Raw genomic sequence first — 24,551 nt, 5'->3', positions numbered from 1 at the left:
CTGTTTTGGTTTTTGCAGCATAAAAAAAGAATGGTAGTAACTAAGAATCTCTGTATTCCTTACATGTTTCCCTCTGTATTTTTCTCCAGTTATCCACACACAAAATAGCAAAGTTTCATGCTGCTCCATAAGCCTTCCAGATTAAAAAACAAACAAACAAACAAACAAACAAACCCAAAAAAGTTTGTCCAATTTTTAGTCATCTAGAAGAGGCATTCTTCTCTCAACACACTCTTCCCAAGCAGTTTGGCTTCCTATAGTTAGTGATTATAAGAATCCTATTAATGGAAAACTGAGTAGGGAGCAGAATCTCTCCAATCAAAACATAGGTAGGTACAAAAGCAGGAACTGTGAGTTTATCAGATAGGACTACCTTAAGATGAATTGGCCTAACTAAGATAAGAAAGTTCTAGTCTATTTTCACATCGCTAAATTACCAGTCCATCCAGAAACATGAATTACATGTAACAAGGAAGGATAATCTAAGATAGGGTCTTTCATAAAAAATGGATGTATTTGATAAGACCACAAGCTGGCTAGCCCAGTATCCAGATTCTAGTAGAGGCTGACAGTGAATAGTCAAGGATAAGTAAATAACAACAAGGCAATCTTACTTTCCCAGAATACTCCCTTGGCCTCATATAAAGCTATTATCCTGGCTTAGGAAATCTCTAAATTAAGAAGTCCCCGAGGGACACATTGAACCAGAAGCGACTGCCTTAACAGTCCTCAGTGAATTACAAGAATCCTGAATTCACCCAATTACTTTTTGAATAGCAGTATTTTTTTAGCACCTACACTAGGGAGCATGTGATTCATCACTCTTTTCATCACATGCTCTGCTGTTCTGACAGAAAAGGGAGTGCAAAACCACCGTCTCGGCCCTTCAAAATGCTCCACCACATCTATTCTCACTTCTTTCCACAGGTAAAAAGATCAACAACTATTCAGTCATTTCATGTGTGGAAACTACTTCAAAATTTTGATCAACCCTTTCGCCCTCCTTTACATTTATCTTCACTTACCTATCAATTTTATCATAACATCCTTCTACAAACCTTCTTAGTTAGCCCTCATCTCTACTATCCAGAAAAAAAACTGGTATCTCCACTTCCTGTTGTGGTGGATTGACCCTGGCTGGATGCCAGGTGCCCACCAAAGCTGCTCTATCACTCCCCCTCCTCAGCTGGACAGGGGAGAGAAAATAAAACAAAAGGCTCGTGGGTCACGATAAGGACAGGGAGATCACTCAGCAATTACCGTCACGGGCAAACCAGATTCGACTTGGGCAAAAATTAATTTATTACTAGTCAAATCAGAGCAGGATAATGAGAAATAAAACCAAATCTTAAAAACACTTTCCCCCCACCCCTCCCTTCTTCCTGGGCTTAACTTTACTCCCGAATTTTCTACCTCCTCCCCCCGAGCGGCACAGAGGGATGGGGAATGGGGGTTTCGGTCAGTTCATCACACGTTGCTTCTGCTGCTCCTTCCTCCTCAGGGGGAGGACTCCTCATGCTCTTCCCCTGCTCCAGCGTGGGGTCCCTCCCACAGGAGACAGTCCTTCACGAACTTCTCCAACGGGAGTCCTTCCCACAGGCTACAGTTCTTCACAAACTGCTCCAGCGTGGGTCCCTTCCACAGGGTGCAGTCCTTCAGGAACAGACTGCTCCAGCGTGGGTCCCTCACGGGGTCACAAGTCCTGCCAGCAAACCTGCTTCAGCATGGGCTCCTCTCTCTCCATGGGGCCACAGGTCCTGCCAGGAGCCTGCTCCAGAGCAGGCTCTCCACAGAGTCACAGCCTCCTTCAGGCGCATCCATCTGCTCCGGCGTGGGGTCCTCCACGGGCTGCAGCTGGATATCGGCTCCACCATTAACCTCCATGGGCTGCAGCGGCACAGCCTGCCTCACCATGGTCTTCACCACAGGCTGCAGGGGAATCTCTGCTCTGGCGCCTGGAGCACCTCCTCCCCCTCCTTCTTCACTGCTCTTGGTGTCTGCAGAGTTGTTTCTCTCACATATTCTCACTCCTCTCTCTCTCTGGCTGCAACTGCTACTCCCCTGTAACTTCTTTTCCCTTTCTTAAATATGTTATCCCAGAGGCGCTACCACTGTTGCTGATGGGCTCGGCCTTGGCCAGTGGCAGGTCCGTCTTGGAACCCGCTGACATTGACTTTATCGGACATAGGGGAAGCTTCTAGCAGCTTCTCACAGAAGCCACCCCTGTAGCCCCCCGCTACCAAAACCTTGCCACGCAAACCCAATACACCTGTTCCAAATTATTTATGAACAAAATGAACTGCACAAGCCCCAGCACAGATCTTCACAAAACTCCACCGGTGATTTACTGCTATGAAAAATGGTCATGCACTTTACCTTGTTTCTTATCTTCTAACAAATAATCTACTCTGGTAAGTCCTTACTCTTATCCCAAATCTGTTCAGTTTCCTTAAAGAACCTTTGGTAAAAGCTTCAGCGAAACATCTTATTATGCAAATAGGCTGTTATCAGCTTCAGCAACCTCAAACAAGATGCCGTTAATTCCTTAAAGAACGACAATTAGATCTGCAATGCATAAGCCTTCCTTTACAAAAGCTGAAATAATCCTTCCACTCTGTCAAATTTAACCATGTGTCTACAAATTCATGTTTTGAATAAAATGTGACAGTTCAGATAATGTGCTCACTAATTCTCAGTCTCCTCCAGGATTCAAGAATTCAAAATTGTCAAGAATGCAAAAATCTAAGTGGGTTAAAGAAGATCCAAATGAGAGCACTGCAATACAACTTGCCTTTTTTTTATAATTTCCTCAAGAAGTTTAATAAAAAAGATGAAGAAAATTTTTTAATTTTCCATTCTTCTTCTCAGAATGGATGAGAAAATTTCAGAAAAATTTATCTGTGAAAGAATTTACTTTGAATTAAAATTAAGTTACATTTTTAAATATATGGGTAATGAATGATACTAGGACAAGACTAAGCAATTCCAACTTTTTAGCAAGGTATTAATTACAGATAATTAGTAGGGAGTGGAGAAGTTCCATAAATGGGCTAAAGCATCTTGAGGGTATTGTTGGCTTCAAGGGATGAAATATGACACAAAGCAAAGTAATAATTAAAAACATATTTCACTAACACTTGTACATCATGACATTTACCACTCTAATTATCTGTAATTGGTTAAACCTAAACATATTGTCACAGTGTACTCTTCTGCAAGTCTGATACACTGATGTCAGAGAACAATAAAATGGAAGTATCAGCTCAAGATCAGCTTAGTTTATATATTATCCATAAGCTAAACAGCTCCACAAGTGAAATTTTAAATCCATATTTAAGGTGCAGAATTTGAAAGCTTAATTGCTCTAAGAAATTCAGTTAACAAATTAAGCATTATCAGGGAGTGCCTATAATAAAAAGTTGTAACGTATCTATGAGGAAAATTCTTACTGATGCAGGCATGCAAACATTCTCATCCTAAGTCTTCTGTATGTATTTCGTTGTACGTCTAGAGTCAATTTACATTACAACCATCTGTTTAAAACTCTTATTATTTCTAAAGTCTCTTTTTGATTGAAAGGCTTTTTAACATAAAGTTTGACAGAGTACAGTTAACTGAACTTGACATGCACACATAGCTTTGTGAAACAATGGACATAGTTAAAGTTTCAGACCACAGATTTGAAATGGTGGAAACAGCTGGAAACATTGGCACAAAACATATCCACAAAAGAAAGAAAACAGATTAGTTTAGCTCTTTAAATGACACAGAAGGAAATATGTTATTTAAAAATGCTTTTGAACAGTTGAATATTCAAAGGCATTCTAATAGGTAGTTTTGGGGACTGACTTTTTTGTGGGTGGTTTTTTGTTTGTTTGTTTTCCAAGAGTGGATATTTGAATAAAGTGCTATGGGTGGAGTAAGATCCAGATTTTAGCATTGCACCAATTCTTCTTCCCCTGCCCCCTAGATTAGTTTGAAAATTTTTTGACAAATAACATTACTTCCTAAAATGCAAGCTATACTGTTGTTGCTTAGCCATAAACATGGAACAAGGGGTTAGAGAAAAGAGCAGCTACGCAGCCTGTATCTCCCTGGTACTTACTAATAGTCCATAAGCTAACTTGTTTCCAATATAATACTTTGAACAAGTAAAATTGTAAAGAAGCAGTATTCAACATTAACAATTGCTTTTACCGTTAATGTGCACTATTTTACTGTATCTTTATACTGATAAAAGATTTTGAATGGATATATGGGAACTGGTAACCATACAGCAGAACAAACACAGATGCAAGAAAAATTTTCATTACAGCACTGTCATTTTCTTATTTTTTCACCATTCCTTATTTTTATAACAAGGAAACAAAATCAATATTCTTTATGTATTAACGGAAAGAAAATCTTCAGATTTGCTCCTTTACACAGCTACCTTTAAAGCCTGTATAGAGCCACTCTTTTACACATCTGTAACCATTGGCTGTGTCATCTTTAGTACTTTTTCCATTGTCAGCAGCAAGCATCTCCATTTTACTCTCCCATGGAAATCCATTCTATAACAATATCGGAACACTTGCAATTAAAATGCATAACTAATTAGCAATAGCAGAGCTTTATGATTTTTCCAGATCCTTGCGAATCGAGTTTCCACTGTTGAAGTGCCAGAGTACATCATGAACATTCATCATCAGGAACATTTTACTAAGTTAAAAAAGAAGCAGACACAAGCTCTTGCTGAACCTGAATTGGCCTATTTTTATCATATTTTATAATGAATTTTTTTTGCCATGTTCATTACTATGGAAACCAAAAAATGCTGAATCCAACAGTGGATTTGCAGCAAGCACTCAGCCTACAGCAATACACCACAGGTAAGCGAGAAATAACAGAAGGAGGAAACACGTCAACGAGGAAACAGTGAGATTAATGTGAGTTCAGAAAAGCTCATCTCTGAAACAATTTCTACTGTAGTTAATTATTAAAACCGCAGTGACATACATCCAGATGCAGTAGTGCTTTACAGTGAACAGAATAAAGATACAGCAATTTACTCTGTAACAGAATTAAACAAGCCTGTTTTTCTACAGATCTGTATCTATACCCCAATGCCTTTCATTGCAGTAAGTGGAAGTGCCCTCTCCATACATGCCATGATTTCCCTGCACTCTACTGTCAGATCCCCTGAATACTTCCTGACTGCCCACTGAAATATTTTGGTACTCAAGTTGCTTCTAAGTCCACTAAATACCCGTTAAAGAACTTACGCATTGGTTGGTTCCAAGATCCCATGCGCTAAAATGTGTATGACCAAGAAAAACAGCTGAATTCACATTTCAGCCACGGAGCTGAAGTCCTAAGAGCCTGAAGGCTCTGAGGCTCCAGCCTCCTCTCAGTGAAGGCATTCATTTGGGTTTCCTCCTCCTCACACTTGCTGATTTTTCAAAAACTATATAGCAACTTAACATCATTAAAATCTCCACACTTCCGTCAATTTTGGTTGAAATCATGATCTTAAGGGTCTTTTCCAACCTAAATGAGTCTATGATTCTATGAAATTGAACAAAATGTGCAATTAAAGGTTTAAAACATTATTGAGACAAGGGTTAAAAACAAGGAATGCTTTCAAGTATCTTTTTAATAGTAAAAGTTACAAATGAAAGAGTAATTCTGCTTCTTCCCTTCTTGGAATAAATGTCCTGGGTCAATGAACGCAATCCACGCTACCATCACCAGCAACCATGTTCTGTACTCCTGCTGTAGGCATATGAGCTCCCAAGTTGTTAGCTATGCAGTTTCTTCCTATTAGTCTTCTCTGAAAGCAGTTTATAATCTTTCTTTATGTTGAGGCTGACAATTACTGTTCACTGTACACAACTTGCTGCTAGGCAGTAGGAGTCCCATAGGCAAGAATTCGGAGCACGAACACACAGTGCGGGCAACATGAAATTTGCTTTCCCTATCACTGTTTAAAGTTTTAGCTACTAGCCAAGGTTGGATATAACTCTGCTCTTTTTTTTTCTTTAAACACAAATTTGCTTGAAAAACTCACTGTCACAATATGTAAAAGCAGAAACTCAGTGGGATTCAGAAATGCATATGGATGCAGGGAACAAATATTTATATCAAAGTTTGCAGTTCTGAGTGTAAATTAAACAAAATCATTGTGTAAGATCTAGGAACAAAATTTTTATGTGGATATTTCTGCCCATTTTGGACACGTTCCTTCAACTTTCTTCTAAGCAACAAATCACACATGATTCTGTGACCAAAAGACAGGATCTAGGACTAATGAGCGAGATTGAAAAAACCTTGTTTTCAGTGTCCCGTTCTATCAAAACCGCTAAAGAAAAAATGTCATTTACTTTGATTTAGATTCATCAAGGAATCACTACAACAAAAACATCGAAATAAGGTCACTAGACAATTAGAGAAGATATCCATTTTATTGACTGTCATTTTCTAGCTCTGACCTCAAAATCAAACAGAAGCTGAAGTATAATCACAAGACTAGGTCCTAGCCCCAGCATCCTTAAGTGTGACTCTGGATAAAAGAAACAGAAAGATCAAGTTTTAAAATTCTTTTGAAAAAGTGTAAGAGCTATCTTTTCTGTTCTTAAATCCATGCCTTAAGATACTTGCAGATACCCTACAGGATAATTATGATAGTGGTTGTATCATTGCCTCAACTTGCATCAGGGGAGGTTTAGATTGGATATTAGGAAAAATTTCTTCACTAAAAGGGTTATCAAGCATTGGAACAGGCTGCCCAGGGAAGTGGTTGAGTCACCGTCCCTGGAGCTATTTAAAAGACGTGTAGATGTGGCGCTTAGGGACATGGTTTAGTGGTGGACTTGGCAGTGCTAGGTCAACGGTGGGACTCAATGATCTTAAAGGTTTTTTCCAACCTAAATGATTCTATGATTCTATGATTAAAGCCTGCTCTTTAAGTCTTAATCTTATTCTGGCTGCTACTGCTTCTGTCTCTGCAAAAGGAGAGGTCCAAACAAATCCATCATCCTGTAAAAGAAGTACATGTGCTCGACTTTACACTGAAATCATAAAAACACTAATACTACCATTTTGAAAAACCCTAGTTCTGTTTGAAAATTAGACGGAGAGCCCTAACTCCTACATACCCAGAGTAATCCATAATTCAGTCCTTCCAGAGAATGAGGTCTGCTATTTGCTCCTAGACAAATCATGATCAACCTGTAGAGAGAGGGGGAAAAGTGCAGCTTTGCTATTAAGGAATAAAAACTTAATCAAGAATAACTGGAGGTGCTTTGCCGAGGAAAGAAGGGTACCGGGAGGCACAAACAAGAAATGTCAAGGGTTGTGTCTACATTACCAATTTAGTGTGCAGGAGAGGTTCTTTTTGGTGCAAGTCTTTCCTGCCTCCCTATTCAGAATTATACAAAATGTACTTGACTGTACTGCTAGAGAGCTTAAAGTCGTTTCCCTTCTTGTGGAATCAAGGTGAAAGTCATATGCAAGGGCACCTGCTAAAGCAAATCATCTGCAGTGTGGACACAAGGTGCCCTAGCAGCCAGGACTCGGCATGCCATATGACTGGCAACTGGGATGAATATCACTGCTGGTAAAGTCCCAGTTTACACATACAATCCTGAAACAATAACAGATCACCAAAAATCAAACCTCAGCCTTTCCCTCAGTCTTTCTCTCTTTGTGCCACGCCAGTAGATATATTCCTAATGTTACTCCAAAGTCCACACAAACTAGCATAATGAAAATGAGAATACAAACTAGGTGAGAATAAACAATGGTACTGGTATGAAGATGAAATACCTGATGCAACTAAGAGCTAGTTATTAATCAGACTGACTTCATAAAACAGGTCCTGAGTAACCATGAGACAGTATTGATTTTTCTGGTATCAGAAAAGGACACGAGTCATTTTGAGCATGCAATTGAACATGGAATTTCAGACCTCATATACAATTTCAGCTCTTTAAAAAGTCATATTTTGGTTACAACATCAAGAAGAAAAATGTTAATATTCTATGTGACAACAGTAGTAGTCAAAATACTGTGTTAAGACTCATTGTTTACACTTTAAAAAATTACCTTGTAAATTGGAAAAATACTTGGAAAAGAGTTATATGGACAAGACAAAGACAAAAAAATCTTGCCCCAGTGTAGAAAACTACAGATTATTTAGGTTATTCTAAGAAAATGTAAAGAAGTGATTGTTCACATTCTCCCAGAAAAGAGATTTCTAAATATATCAAGTTCTAAAATTAAGCAACCAACAGAGAATTTAATCAGGCTTAGAAGCAGAGGTGAGCCAAATTCAGGCCAAGTTAAAATGCATGTTTTATTTTTAAATTTTTTTTAACAGATAATATTATTCACTCTTGCAACAAATTACTTAAGAGAATCACCTCTTGAAATTATGCAAGATCATAAATGGTCCTTTTCCTTGCCTTTCAGTACACTAAACTGTCAGTAGCTAAGAGATGAAAAGCTCTAGCATCACTACCTTGTTTTCTTCTTTGCTCTCTCAAAACAAGCAGCAGATGACAATTTAGATGGGTGGTCTCCCATATGCTGGATACAGTGATTCTCACTCAGTATTCAGCATTTTTTGAGCCTGTGCCAAACGGGTGATTCTTGTGGATACAGTACACTTATCAGGGTAAATCCAGTAACACTTACAACAATACTCTCATAATCCAGTCTAACTTCCAACTTGAATAATTGCAGTGTATCTCCCTAACATACACCCTCCAAATTGTATCTGAAGACAAAATGCCTTTTCACTGCTACAGAGATGCCAGATTTCACCCAGGGTGTGGTAGCTTTGCACCACTGCACCAAACAGTTCCAAGAGCTAATATGTGAATTCGTGAAGTGCTTTGAGATCCTACAGGACGAGGAGTGCCATAAAATGGAATTAATTATCCCATTAGCGAAAAAACTTTTTATTTTTTTCTTATGCAAGGCATTAGAATTTCTCCAAACATTCTTGTGGCAGAAATTAATCAGGGCAAGGTGGGGATTCATACAATATCCTGGCTCTACCATTGCGCCAAAGAACTAATCAAGTACAGAGCTATCTAAACTAGCACAGTTTTCTCAATAGACCACCAATCTAGCTTCAGGTTTTGAATAAATGAAGGCATTACTGACAAAATTCATTTAGTATATTTATCCCGAAAAGAATTCTGTAGAATTGGGTAGGTTTTAAGGATAGGGAAAGGGAAAAAAATATTTATTCCTCTAAATCTCAGGACAAAGCTGCTAGGGTAAAAAGATGCCAGATGAAGTAACTGTAAAATCTCTTTGGAAAACATCTCAGAACTACAACCTGAAGACTGTACAAATCTGGATATTCACTTAGACGAGGCTGACAACCCTGTATTTAAGCAACAGTCTGTGTGCATCAGCCTGAAGATGAATGGAGAAAGGCAGATCAAAATCCTCTGCGAAACTGCATTATTAAAAAATTAGCTCCATTGCAATTTTGCATCAAAACCAAAAAGTTACCAATTTTCAGCAGGAATGAAATGGAACAGAACTCAGGTTCTACTGAAGTTCCAAAGAAACCATTTTTTAAATGGGACTAAAACCAGAGATAAAATCCAAGCCGAAACGGACCACAACAATGAAAGGGTGCTGTTAATAAAGTAAAAAATTCTCATGTAAGGAGAAATGAGATACTAAGTTTTCTTTCAACATTTAGGAGCTACGCAGATTTCTTTGTCAAATAATCAGATCTAAAATCCTAATGACCCATGGACAAATCAGAAAGGCTTCCTTTGTTAGGTTATTTCATATGCTTAGATTGCACATTAAAAAATTCACAGATATTCCCCATCCTGATCCTAGTATACAGCTAATTAAAATCTGTATTGTTATACCATCAAAGGAACTGGAGTAGGAATTTCAACAAACTGAAATAATCCATGCTACTTTACTATTCAGCCAAGTAGGTTGACTTGGACCAACCAAGTAGGTAATTACACTAAAACTGCAATTACTTATTACATTTCATAGGCAGATGGAAGTATGCTGCCTTTAGGACTCCACTCAAAGAGCAGCATTGGCTTGTAGTACTGTCCTCATACATATCACACAAGTAGTAAACTACTATTATTTTAGCTAGCTCTTGTCTAATTCACGAATCACTTCTTGATTCCGTATTTCAGAATACAGTTAATGAGAAGGAAGAAAACCTATAGACACAAACTGCAATGCAGAATTAGGAAAAACACAACAATGATGTTACATGGCATATATTTAGAAGACCTGAACACATAACTACAAAATACAAAAGCAAAGTGGGTGACCAAAGCTGGGGACAGTGGAAAAGGAAGTGGATCTCCATACATACACACACACAGAGCATATAGAAACCACAAAATACATCTGAAGAACAATGAGGTAAACTGACCATCCTTACAACATAACACAATTAATAAAAGATGGCTGACACTTTTTTAAAAAGATGAAGGCCAAGAAACAACCCATTATAGCTTATGATAAAATCTAGATATCTTATCTACTTTTTGTCACATGTTAAAAACAATGGTGATCTCTTTTTCAGTGTTTTTACACTACAAAAACAAACAGCTCTGACCCATATCATCAATTCATGATTGAATAGCATCAGGTAAAAAATTTTTTTCTCTGAGTGAATGTTTACAGGTGGTAAATATTAAGCTGTTCAGCCTTGCAACAACTTAGATGCCTTGGCATACACAAAGTTTCATATTTGGTGACTGGTAAAAAAAAAGAAAGTTGAGGTGCCTTGAAGATTCACATATCTTTAGTTGTAGGAGGAAGGTGAGCAGTGGGTTTTTTTCAGGATGCCAGCATTAGACTTAAATGCCCAAATTCTGCCTCACTTACATTTTGACCCTTCAGTCCTTTTTCTGAATCTGACCCTTGCTCCCAAAGTTGCCAAGGTTTTAGTCAATAATTTGCCCGCTACTGTTCATTTAATCGCCTGTTGCTCCTGGCAATGTTAATTTGACAGACATTGATTTCTTTAACAAAGAATGAACCCACAGGAAAATCCCCAAATCAGTCTAGACATTTTGCCTCGAAGGACTTGCCTGACCTATGCCAAAATATTACTAAACTGCTACAGCTGACTCCACTTCTCCGCTACAGAGGATACTAAAATGCTTCACACATGTTTGAAGAAGAATCCCAGTAATGTTGTGCCCTTTCAAAAAGCACTTTAGAACTTTACAAAATCCACATGGAATACACTCCCTATTATTTACATACAGAAAAGACAATACTTTGAGCAAATACTTCTACAATGGGCCTAACAATCGCCAACTTCCTTTCTTACTCTGGCAAAATCTTCCCTGAATATTCTCAGGGGTTTGTTAGACGAGAACAATTTTGGGATTTCCTTTTCTTCTACTGAGGACCAGGTTGGACAGTTTGCAGAATCTCTCTTCTCCCCATCTCAACCCTATCTGGGGACATCTTGTAATGATTTTTTGGTGGAGTGGAAGAACATCTGCCTCCCAGAATTCAGCATCAAAGTATTTGCATTATTCTCCCTGGCACAGTATTATTTTGTATCTTGTCATTACTATGCTTATATATAGCAGCTCTCTCCTATGCAAGCAGATGCTGTAACGTCCCATAAGTAAATGTGATTGCTTGTTACCCAAAAAGTGGGTAATGTTGGCTACAAACAGATGTATTAATTCAGTGTAGTCCCAAAAGTACTAACCTCTACATAGTTTCTACACAGATTAGATAGAATCCCTCAGGTCAGTCTGTTCTGTGTGGACATCTGTAAGGAGGTTATAGACATGCATCAGAGAAACATCTCTAAACATGCTGAAGCTCATCCTCCTTCAATGAATATTCCTGCTTCCTGTTCCTATTTTTTTTATTATTTTATTTCAGCTTCATTGTTCTGATCAGCTAAATATAAACTTCCATAATCTACAAAAGGTCTACTATCAACAGATGACTAAACTAACTACATATGCAATAAAAACACCCCCAAAAAAGGGTGTAGCTTTTGTGGCAAATTTTCCCAGGTACAGAAGATCTTGAGGCTACATGTAAAACAATGTATAAAAGATTACCAGAAAAAAAATTGTGTATCAAAATTATTTTTTTAAATTAAGATTGTTATAAACCTATCACTCGATCTTTAAATAGTGATCTGACTCTGCCATGCCATCCACATGTGAAGGATTCCTGCAGAAGAGCCTTCTAACATGTCCCACCCTTTCTTCAGCTGTGTGTAGCTCTTCCCTCTTACAAGGTCCTCAGCTTCACCACAGTGGTCACATTGGTGAGCAATTCTATTGTATCCCCAGCATTCATGCTGACAACTCTCTAACCATCCTAACATCTTCCCTAGGTTTTTTGTTTACATCTCTGACATAGAAGCTAGTCAGGATCTTCTACATACCACTCCCCTTCTGCTTCCATTTTCAGTTGTTTCGCTGCCAGATCAGGCAGGCAAAGCTTTTTAATTGTTCCTGCTACCTTCCTTACTTTGGCAGATACATTTCAAATACACAATGCTTTGTTAGGTTTGGGTATTTCAGCCTTTGTATATTGTGATTGTCTTACTTTGTACACGAACGTGACATGACACAAGATGCTTTGTGTCAAAGACAAAAGACCTCTGAGATCTCTGTGCATTTCACAATATGTCAGAAGCAGGTATTACAGAAATCAGTCTCAGCCTACTCTGATTAAAGGAAAAAGGTAGTCTACCTGACTTCCTGATACTCCAATTCCTTAAAAGATACTGCTCCAGGGGAACACTTGACTTCTAGTAAGTGAAGTCTTCCCCTCACCCTCCTCCTCCCAGGCTTACAGGATCATACTTCGCATTTGCTCCTATTTAATTTAAAAAGCTGAACAGAAACATGAAACTACCTTAAGCAAAAATGAACAAGTCTGGTCTAAGGAATTTATCTTTTATTTGCTATCTTTGGAAAGAGTGGATTTTCAATTAACACTTAAACTTTTCTGATTGCCCTTAGGGTTGATAAGAATAGAAAAGAAACATGCGTTTCCAAAGATCAGGAATTTAATTCTTATTAACCTTAAAAAAAAAAAATCCAACTGGCTGTTTTTGTCCCAGGTAGGTTAGAATTGAAGTAAATCATGGGTTCTGCAATTTTACAACTTTTCCACAGGTTTTACTAGTTATTAGAGATTTGCATTTTTTATTTTAAAAAGTTTAACTTGTCTGCTACTAATATTTACTGAAGGTTAGTGGTATGGTTCATTACATTGTGCAGGAAACAAGAACTCACAAGTTAGGACATACCAGAACTAAGAGCACTGATGCAACATTACATTTATCCCCTTAACACATTTACATGGCCTTCTACCCAACATCTCAAGGAAAATGCCTGGCTAAGGTAAAGCCTCCTGCCTGCGAGATACCACACACATTATAAATACAGTTCTTTTTCCCTTTGCAGTTGTTTGCATCTGTCAGTTGTCCACCTTGTGTCAAGCATGCATCATACAAATAAAAGCGATAACTTTTATAAATGTTATAAATTTATAACTTTCGTAAATTTTACAAATTTAACAAATTGAAGGGCATGAAAGCAGTGCCATACTTCATAAGAATATGAGGTGAGGAGGCATATATATGATGCGTGACACAGTAACACTCACAGGCGTATGTAAGGAGGCCTGTATAATTCATCCTTTTCTCACCTCAGGACCATCCCAATGCCAAATTCCAAAGTCCTACTACAAAGTGGAGGCATCAGAATACTTCACTGAAATAGAAGTAAACAACTGTTTTCCCGTGCTTCGTATAACCAACTGAACACAGAGACTTGCAACAGAAAGCATTAAGCAGCGTTACATACAGGGGTAGGTGCCTGTATCTGCCAAAATCCCATTATGCCTATTCATTTATTATAGCTAAGTGCTCTATCTAATGACACGTAAATCAGAGTAGTGAGGCCTTTTAAGATCAAGACATCAATTTGCCACCATTGGCTGTTGTGGGCTCTGAACAGTTGCTTAATTTCAATACTGACTTTAAATGTTTCCAGCCTGGCTTATGTGATGTCCAATACAGGGGCCAAGAGGTATCCTGAGTTAAAAGTAAAATGTATAACAATGTAACAGAAACTTTATAAAAATGTTAAAATCAGTATCACTATTCTGGAGTGGAAGGAGTAAGCTATTTCCTGAACAGTAGCGTTCTCATCCTGCTGCATTGGAGCAATTATCATTTGAGGTAGAAGAATACTGAAAAGCTTTCCCTTCCCTGTTGCACCTCCACTTACCTGCTGCATCACAAAAAGGCAGACACGTAGTTGTACCAATTCTTCTTTCACCAAGAAACAACAATGGTTCTCAAACTGCTTGCATTCCCCCAATAAAAAAGTAAAAATACGGGACATCTGAATGTCTTTTTTTTTTCATCTCAAGCATATACACAGACATAGCAAAAAAAGCTGCTTCCATCACTATTGATGTTAAAATTGATGCTAACTGAAAAAGTCTGAGATTATTTTTAAGGAAATATTTTCATAAATCTATACTATTGTTTCAGTATGGTTTAAAAAAAATATTCAAAATTAACCATCAGAAGACCTAGCAGTATCCAGTAACTCACCAACATTTTTTGGATTGCTCTTCCCATTTCAGATTTATTTACTCCTCTGGGGATTAAAAACAAACAAACAAACAAACAAACCCTACTTTGCAGGTAGAAGTCCTTGGCTACCTTACAATAGCAGAGTAGAAAGATGAAATAATATCCCCATCAGGATCAAGAAACATTATGGAATTGTGAGAGGAGAACTGTCCCCAAGAACAGAAAATTTCAAGTTAATACACCTAGCAAAAGGAGATGTGACTAGTGGTAACAAGAAACCCCTTTGAAAACAATATAATGCACACCTTCTTGCAGAACCTAATTCTCTCACACAACACTGGCAAAAATTAGAAACACAATGGAAATTATTTCATAGCATACTTCAGAGGCAATGGATGGAATACTTAACCCTGTTTCTGGGTAACTGACCAAACAGACTCTAATTTGATGTCACTTCCAGTTCAATATTTTTTCTTTTTTTGACAAAGTGGCTGTAATAAGGAAAACAAAAAGCCAGAAAAATCACATTAAAAGAAGCACTGGTTTTTAACCTTTGAAAAGCACAGTTAAAGGGGGCTTAAATATCAGATATGCAAGTGATGAAAAATGTTTGTTTCAATGATCTCTCAAAGTCATCACAAAGACAACGGAGTGCATGCAATTTTTGAGCAACAAAATTTAAAAGGTTTCAACAGCACTACTATAAAGCTGACAAGTTAATAGTTATGATGTCAGAAATCTTGACATCGTCACAGTTAAATCAGAAAGCAACATATATCTGAACAAAGAAGATCTGTCTGGAATATGTACGTTCTAGGCAACAGAGAAGAGGTAAGAGTGAAAACTAAATTGAGATCCAGCACGCAAAAATGAGATGCATCACAATGAATGCATGCAAACAACCTGGCTGAATGTCCTCAAAATCTGTGCTGGATTTTTCGCATCAAACGTAAAGGCAATTCACTTTAGTATACATATATTTTAAGATAATATTGTAAACCAATCTTTGGCATTTGTTGTATCTACTTCAATTAATTTTATGTACAAGGCATGTATTTTTCCCCAAACATTACTATCGTTTTTTAATCAAGCAAGAAATGGAAAAAGTTTTCTAAGGCAATTACTTTTAATTTTATAAAGATCATACAAAAAGTATTTTTACATCTTTTAATAGTGTTAATAGATTATTCCTTTCTAGTGCTAAATACATTCAAAACAGCAATAAAAGAAGGAGCAGTAGTCTGCTCTGCCCAGATTGGTACCAGACAAGAAGAGCAAAAAAGACTACAGATGGCAAACCTGTAAGGATCAGAGAACTGACCTTTATTTGAATGCTGCAACTTAGTGGTCAAGATACTCAGAGATCTTACATTCATGAAGAAGAACACATCTGGAAGTAAACTCTCTAAATCTACCTACTCACATCAGATGATGCATTTAACTAGAGACAGTTTAAAAGCAGTATTCCACGTTAGCCACAAGGTAACTGAAAAGCCTATGTTATTTGAAGCAATAATTCAAATGGACAGTTTCTTTCTAAGAAATGCATCTTTGACTGTTGTTTTTCCCCACACAGTTGTTCCATAAAGGTCACAAGTGTATAAAATACATAGGAGTGGGATCATGATCCCATGCCGAGTCAGCCAAAATGTTTTCCATTCCCAGCTTTGTGAATGACTTGCAACATGAGTAACAAAATAATTTTATTTTTTTTAATTCATCTGTACAATGATACTTACCTACTTCACCAGGTTGTTGTGGGAACTAATGATGGGTATGTTAATATTTAGGAAGCATCATAAGCTGCATCCATTCCTACAAAAATCTGTCCTACAGTAGCTTGACTAAGTTTTTCAGGACAATGATTATCTATCTTTTTTTATTTGTTTGTACAGTTCCCAGAACAATAGGGTCTTAATCCTTGACTTGGACAGCTAGGCACCATTGAAACATAAATAATTAGCAAACAATATGAGTTGAGAGGTTTAGCAAAGTGTTATCCTTCCCAGAGCTCCAAGGCACAGAGCATTTAAACGACCAGAATTTAACCAATGCAAAGGGAACTGGGGACAAGTAACCATAGCCTTGGTTGCTTGCTAACAACTTTGGTGGCTTGTTCTTGAAAGAGCAGGGGTACAAAAAACAAGACTGATGGAATGCATATGTGACGAGAACACTATTCAGAGGAGCACAGGGACTGCAAATATAGTTGCCTTTTGAGCAAGGCATTTAGGGCAAAAGCTTTTTATGTATTTGCCAGCTCTACTGTATCTGCAAACTAAGAGCACAGTAGGAAAAAAAAGGGTTTGTTTTTGGGGGGGTTTTTTGAGAAACAACACATAAACATGCAATTTGCCAAGAGAGATACACATCAACAAGAAAGAAACAGTTGTATAACCAACAGTAGCTGTTGCCTCTTGAGATATGTTCTATGCACATATATGCTGCTTTTATCACGAGTATGCCCACTACCTTCAAGCTAGAGTTTCACTTCGAAGTATCAGCTGCGTTTTATCATATATACCAAGAACATCCCCCTGCTTCCCATCAGAATTAAAAAGGTTGGAGCTAGTCCAATCACTTGAGTAGCTCTTCATCTTGGACAGCCCTTCATCTTCAGCATCTAAGAATAGCTTCAAGTATCAAGCATAAAGAGTATGACATGGAATTTGTGCCAACATTTCTAAGTAAAATAATTACTGAACAATTAAGCAACTGTTTCTTCATTGCCTGTCCATGCATTTGTTCTGTTATTGGTGACTTCTAAGCTATGTACTCTCTGAAGGTGGATATCAGTAATCTGGGCTTGTTTACTCTACAAATGAAAGACTGATGGGAAGCATGACTGGAGTGAAAAATAATTCCTTCCAAGTGACAAATGAAGAAATGCTCTGCTTCCAGTCAGTCTGGAAGATACCTGGAGGACAGGCAATTTCCACAAGGTGATGAATGAAAAGGAAGTAGAATGCCGAGACGAAAGCCTGGAGTGTTTCCAGTAAACTGTGAATGCAGGGTGGGGCAAACGAAAGCAGTCTTCAAGAGGGATAAAGGCAAAAGAGTCAGTGTTTAATACACTACCCACAATTCTTATTTTCTTAAATAAAGATGATGTTAAAGTAACATATTAGGAAAAAAATGGATAATTACAACAAAGACTAAGTAAGTATTATTTTCAGCCACTAATCAAAGTATGTACAATACACATGCAACATGAAACAAGTTAAACTTATTTATCTAGATGTATCAAGTTAATATTATCCCAATATTTTAGAACAGCCTGTATCCCATCATATTATTATATAATGTCATTATTACACTGAGCATCCAAAACTCTTTGATACTCTCAGTCAACAATACATACTTAGTACATACTTAACTTTAAACACATTAACCTACTCATTTAAGTAATCTATTTAATACACAACAAAAACTAAAGTAAATCTGTCTTTCCAATAGTTTAGACCCCTCACCCCCTCATGTATTTGGCAGTTTGATAATCAAGAAACTTGAACAGATAAGAATGATAAAGCATTTTCATCAAAAGACTACAGAGAAGTACTAAGCATACAGTTTGATGTGATCTGAAATAGATGCTGAATCTATTTTTGAAAGAAGAGAAATAAAGTTATCTTTTTTTTTTTTAACTAAAGTAAATGGAAAAAAGTCTCAGAAAGTCTCAAAGTCTTACCTGTTGGTATGCTTCATAGATTATATCAAACAAGAAAGCCTGAGGCATTTCACTCGCTCTGTACCTGGCACGTTCCAATGAGTGGTCTAAACAGCCATCTGCAGCAGAAGCAATAACAGTAGAAACCAGAGGACGAATAGCTCCTGCTGCCTGTGGAACAAAACACAAAGCGAGGCCTAAATGTTACTAATATTAATGTATATCAGATAGCTGCAGTCAAAAAAAGTAAGATATTAGGTGGTTTCTGTGAGGACAGTTCTAGGCCTATTCAGATATCAAACAGCAGGAGACAGACCTGAGAGGTCTTGAGAATCCACAACATCTATTGCCTTCACAGATTTCAGTTTGGCTAAACTGCTCAGAAATAAGCAACCAGAAAAGTTTCAGAAAATTGAGCTTGTTCCTCCATGTTGAATTCACCCTGTGAAATACTGAGCAACCACATTTACCAGTGAAATCACTGGGAACGCAGTACATACATCAGAAAGTATTCAATATCCAGCAGCACTGTGCCCCAGAACAGATATTTAAATGCTTATATTTCAGTTTTGGTTTTACTTAAGATTTGAAACCAATTAAACATATATCTGATCTTTTCATCAATATATAGTATTAAAGATCTATGGCATCTCTGAAACAGAACTCTCCTAGCTGGTTTTAGTCATTTTGATACCAGAAAGTTACCCACGCTTCATCAGTCACTTATCAAATGCTCACATGAACTTTATATGAAGCTAAAGGCAATTGGGACAAGAGTTGTCCGTACAATAAGGAAGAAAAGGATGCAATGGCAGAACATTGCTTATCAAGTCACAGGGCTAAAAGCATGCTCCCTACCAATGCTAACCACTGAGAATGGCATATATATATTATATATTATATATTATATATATTATCTATTTTTAAGAATAATAAAAAAGAATAATCGATGCTGTTCCAAAACATCTGGAATTATCCAACATCTTAAATCAGTATACCTAGAAAACCACTCCCAATGGTGAATTCTGACACTTTTCACTGTAGCCACAGAAGATCTTCTGAGGTCTAGTGAGCTTTGACACAGGAAAAAAAATAGGTCTCATCACATAAAATAAGAGCACTGTTATTGTTGATTCCATTTATCTTCTGTTGGCAAATCCTGCCCTCATACATATGAGTACTGTCCATTCTTACAAGATTTCTGACCTCAGATAAGCATACAGTGGCAGAATGAGACACCAAAAGTGAGCCCAAAGTTTTTTCCTCTCAAAAGAGAAAGAACTAGTTGTCTTCCCTCCCCCTTTCACACTACTGAACAATAAAACAGAGGAATGCAGTCAGCGTGTTGAGCACTTTATGAGCTCTAAAATACAGCTTCTTAGTTCATTCTTTTACAGAATGAGGACAGAGATGTGAACCAATTTCTCATGCCCAAAGAGTTCTGATATGCATGAGCTACCGGTGCAGGGAGAAGGGAGAGAAAAGATTCAAAAGATTCATATGACAAGAGAAATATCTGAACCACTTTCTCAAAATCTGAAAAGCACTTTTTCTTTCTAGTACTTGGGAAGAGATATCTATATAAAACACTACATGGAGCAAAACACTATCATCCAAAGGCAAAACACGGTACAGAAAGATCAGCGAGAACTATGAAATCACAGAACAGTCTGTAAAGGATCTTGAGAGGTCATCTAGTTCATCTTTCTGTTCTAGGCAGGATCAATTTTACTTCTGTAATAGAAAAGACAAACTGACAAAACTAAACACCACTGTAATTTTAGTAATACGTCAGTGTATTAAATGAGGAGTAAATTTAACAGATGTACTTTGAGGAAAAGCTGTGCATAAGCAGAAGTAGAGACACTAAATTATCTGCAACTTGTCCCCTCTCTATTTCTTATGATTCCAGGACATGGATTATTACCTCTATATCCCAGCTGCTGGGCATTTGGACTATGTTATTTTGCTCTGCCATCAGATTTTAATTGGTCACACACACAAAAAAAAAATTATAAAATTAGAAGGTCATGGGAAAAGAGACAGAGCAGCATGCTAGCCACAGCTTTTCTGTAATTAGCTGAGTCTATTTAAATTTTTTTTTCTGAAACAGTTACCATTCCAGAAAACCAGTTAGCAAAAGAGGATTTCTTAGGCTGATCCAATATTTTATTACAGTTTTTAACAATCATGTCATGTTACATTTTAAGCATAAAACAGGCCAAAAGAATACAATGTGACTTGCGTAACCAAATCTCACAAGTGAAACACGCACTCTGAGGAACAAAAAAACAAACTGCAATTCTAAATAAAATTGAAATACTCAAAATTATATTCTTAAAAGAGCTCTGAAACACATTGTTTTCTTGACATCTGGTTTATTGCACAATAAAAATTCATGAATGTCTGTATCTTTGTGACAATACTGAACCACATTTCCTGCTTTGCTGAGGCCTAGCTCTTCCAGAAGATTCAGGAAGATCTAATTTCTAATAAATCCAAACACGTCATTTTTTAAAACCCCCAATTAACTTCTCAAGTAATTGAAAGCTTGACGGCACCTAAAATTTAACAAATGGCATTTTTCAAACCACTACAGTTTTGCTTTACATTACCCCAGAACTGAGTCCAGTGTGGCAGGCTGAGAGTTTCTCACCTGTCTTCCCTCCATTTCAATGAGAAATCACAAGTTGGGCACAATAAGATGTCTTCTGCAGCAAGTTCACTCAAACTATACCTGACACTGACTGAAAACATGAAGTTTAATACAAAGAATAAGATTTATGGCTGACTGCTGATCATGCGAGGGAGAGAAATTCTAACTATGTATGCAGTAACAGGATAACTAGCAGTCATTTGATTTAAAAAAAATCAGCTTTTATTCCAAAAAAGGATAACTCAGTCCATGACTACTCTATGCTCTAAAAGAAGAATGCAGAGCTCTAGTAGTTACTAAAGCCAGGAAGTTTCTACTGCACAGAAAACCTTCATATGAGGAGCAGCTGGGGTCCAAAAGCCGTGAATCCATGAGCTAGAGCATACTTGCTAAGGTGCAGCACTCAGTTGAAACCTTAAAATCCTGAGACAAGATATAGAAACTGGTTGGTTGTTTTGCTCAGTACTGGCTCACCTTTCTGCAGGATTTTCTCTGTCTTAGCACATACACACGGGCTCCCTCAACCAGATGATGTGACCCAACACAGGGCTGAGTTTACCACCTCAGTGACACAAGAACTACATTAGTTCCTAAGGCCACTTTCAGACTGGGTGAAACTGGGATCAAGCAAAGGAAAATATTGGCCTGTGTATGCCCTCCGTTGTTTTCATATCAGACAAGAGAGCTGAGTCCCTAACACAGGAAATCTTGCATCTGCAGTACTTCTGGCGATGTTCTCTAGCTGGCATACGCCGACACAGCTGCCAAACCCAAGCTGGCTTACACAGACCTCACCGCACGTGCTTCTGCTTCCAAAATTGGCTCATGGGTATCTTCATTCATGGTGCAAACATAGTATTTGGCATGTAAAAACAGAAGAATTGAGCTGTGAATTTTGTTCGCATGTACAGGCCAAAGAGGGGCACAGTTTAAGATGTATAGCTCGCTCTGTGGTATTTCCTTCTGGTTTGCACAAGCGTCCTCCCTACTCAGCACAAAGCCTTTTCTGAATTCCACTCCCAGCAGTCTTGCAATGAACTGAACGGGGAATTTAGGTACTTAAGACAGGGCTACAGAGTACATTTTTTAGTTCAGAAACTTAAACATTAGGGCACAGTAGGGCCAACAATACAATAAGGTACTACTGTCTCTAAAGGGGCTTTTGCCCCTGATGACTGTGGGGTGTAAGTGAAGAACACAATCATCCAGCTAGTCTATGTCTATTCAATTACAACACCAAACATTTTATTCTTTACAAGGAATTTCCATGTTGTTTTTCTGGTTATAAATCAGTAACAAAGAACTATTTCCATATCAGTAAAGAGAGTATATACTGAGTCTCAGGTATCTGAATTTTATTTGTTCTAATTTGAGAAGCTTTGACTTGCTATTTATGTCAGGAATGTACAGGTATTTGGCCCGGCTCTCCAGCAAGAGGTTCAGACATGAATTCAAAAAAATGAATAAAACAAAGAAAATCTGTCTTCATTTAAAATCATAAGTACTTGTTAATGTCACTATAGTTTTACAGACCTTTTTTACACTTTGAATTAGCCTACCACAAAATACAAATCCTGTGAGTCTAAAGCAAGTGCCTGGGTCTTATACTAACATTTCCCTACCCAGAGTACTCATCTTCGAATTTCTAATCATTTTGACCCAGATCTCAAGTAGATTTGCTTTCAAAATCATACACAAAATACATCATACACCCTTCCTGAATGTGAAGTGGATAGTTAATGGATAGTTAAACCGAATTTCTTTAAATGTCCCCTTTACAGCCTTCAAGCCACTCCACTTCTAAGACAGTCAAGCATGAGTTTTGGTGAACCTGGCATGTCCAGGAAATGCATACACTTCTTTCTCCCGTTTTTGCATATTTTGTTAAATAAATTAGTTAAAGTATCAAAATATCTGTGGGCAAGCTCTTAAAATATTCTTTCATAGCATAACAAACATTGAAACAAATACTGCTAACTGGTTAGTTTTCTTTTGCAGACAACATATCGTAACAAAAAACATCCTTTTAATCCATCATTTCCTTAAAACAATCCTAAAATGTCCTGAGAATGCAGAATTCCATGAACTTCAGTGGAAGTGACAGACTGGTATCTCTCAGAAGCAAGCTCATCCATCCATCTGCTGAAAACTGAACAAGCCTCTAGATGCTTTTATAAACAACAGGTATCCTTTATAACCCATTTTAAACAGCACAAATCAAAAATGTTTACAAACAGGTTCTCAGTTTAGTATTCTTTTTTTTGCATAACTGCCTAGAGCATAGCATACGTTCAAGATTTAAAGATTTGATGGTGACTGAAAAAAAGGTAGAGAATGAAGTGCATCATGCAGGCCAGCATAACAGGGTATCATAAGTATTTTCAATAGATTCAAGGCATACTAATCCACCTTTCCACTGAACAGTAACACTGTATCGTTCTCATTTTATCATACTTTTATTCTGATAAGAAATTGTTTAGATGTATGTATTCAGTGAATACATAACCAGGGTGTGTTTTAAGATCAGACAATACAGTCAGTTCAAGGAGAGTAAAATCCAAGCAGTATTGATGACACCTTTTATTACAAAATGAAGTATGAATGTTTAGGCCACAGAAGCCTACACACAACATAGCAACCTGGCTAACACAATGCAGTATAGCTTGTTTTTACTGAATATTCATAAAACCTGAAAATCCTCATTTTATTTAAAAAAAAAAATAGACCCCATTAAAATCTCCAAAAGGATTAGGGGGGGAGATGGAGCTTATATCACAAGTAAGAAATTATCCAGGTTACAAATACCCCCAACACACAGTGCATTATTCAGCCGAGACCAACAATCCACATCTAGAATACAACCTACCAAGAACAAGTTATCAAAGAGCCAGAAGCTCCAAAAGAGCATGAAAACCAACACACCCGCATCACTGATCTGGTCATTTTTGGTAGCCAGAGTTGAAACAGAACAATGCTAAACAGCTGCAAAGCTCAACAAGTTGAATGATATGGACTAGGAAAAGGAAAAAAATTGCAGTGGCACAAAATCCTTATAAAAAATACCACAACTACAATTCCTTTTGTTTTACAACAGTGTGGTAACAAGCTCAGACAACCACAGATCCTGCAGGCTGGCATACTAAAAAAAAAGTATGCTATGTCTTTGGCACGCCCCTGTCCCCAGTAGGCCCCAAGTACTAATGCAGACCCACAAAGTTCACATACACAGCCAATTTGCAACCCTGAACTTCAAGTGAGTGGGAATCACAGCCTAAAACTTTAGAGTCTAGTCCTAAATGAGCAGACTCTCTCACTCCTCTAGCATGACTCCCTTCTACTTTTTAATTACACCAACAATACTTTTCTTCTCCATTCATAGCTTCTATCTCCCCTGAAATTCACTTTCCCTATGCTTTCTATCTTCTCGGCTATCTAGTAGCGTTAAGTAAATGTACCTTTTATATTTCAATCATCCTAACTGCATTAGACTCAATGTTTTAAAATTACTTAGGAATAGGATGTCAAACACATACAGGCATAGTTTATGAGTGCTATCTTTAAAAGAATGTTCCTATTCTCATGTTTTTACATGTTTTCTCAATATTCATATTTATTAATTTTAATTCTTTAATCAGAGTTGTTTT

The 24,551-nt window shown here is 37.4% G+C and overlaps 1 protein-coding gene across 1 annotated transcript in view; it reads right to left on the bottom strand.

Annotated features, from left to right (window-relative positions):
* Window positions 1-24,551, bottom strand: part of CRPPA (CDP-L-ribitol pyrophosphorylase A) — a 126,163-nt gene that overhangs the window by 83,107 nt on the left and 18,505 nt on the right. The window contains exon 3 of the mRNA XM_050890925.1: window positions 18,273-18,422. Coding sequence (XP_050746882.1) covers window positions 18,273-18,422 — 150 coding nt within the window. The remainder of the gene's footprint in view (window positions 1-18,272; window positions 18,423-24,551) is intronic.

Source organism: Gymnogyps californianus, chromosome 2 (assembly GCF_018139145.2).
Source record: "Gymnogyps californianus isolate 813 chromosome 2, ASM1813914v2, whole genome shotgun sequence".
Classification (NCBI taxonomy): Eukaryota; Metazoa; Chordata; class Aves; order Accipitriformes; family Cathartidae; genus Gymnogyps; species Gymnogyps californianus.
Note: the sequence above shows the minus strand (reverse complement) of the source record. Positions and strands in the feature narration are given on the sequence as shown.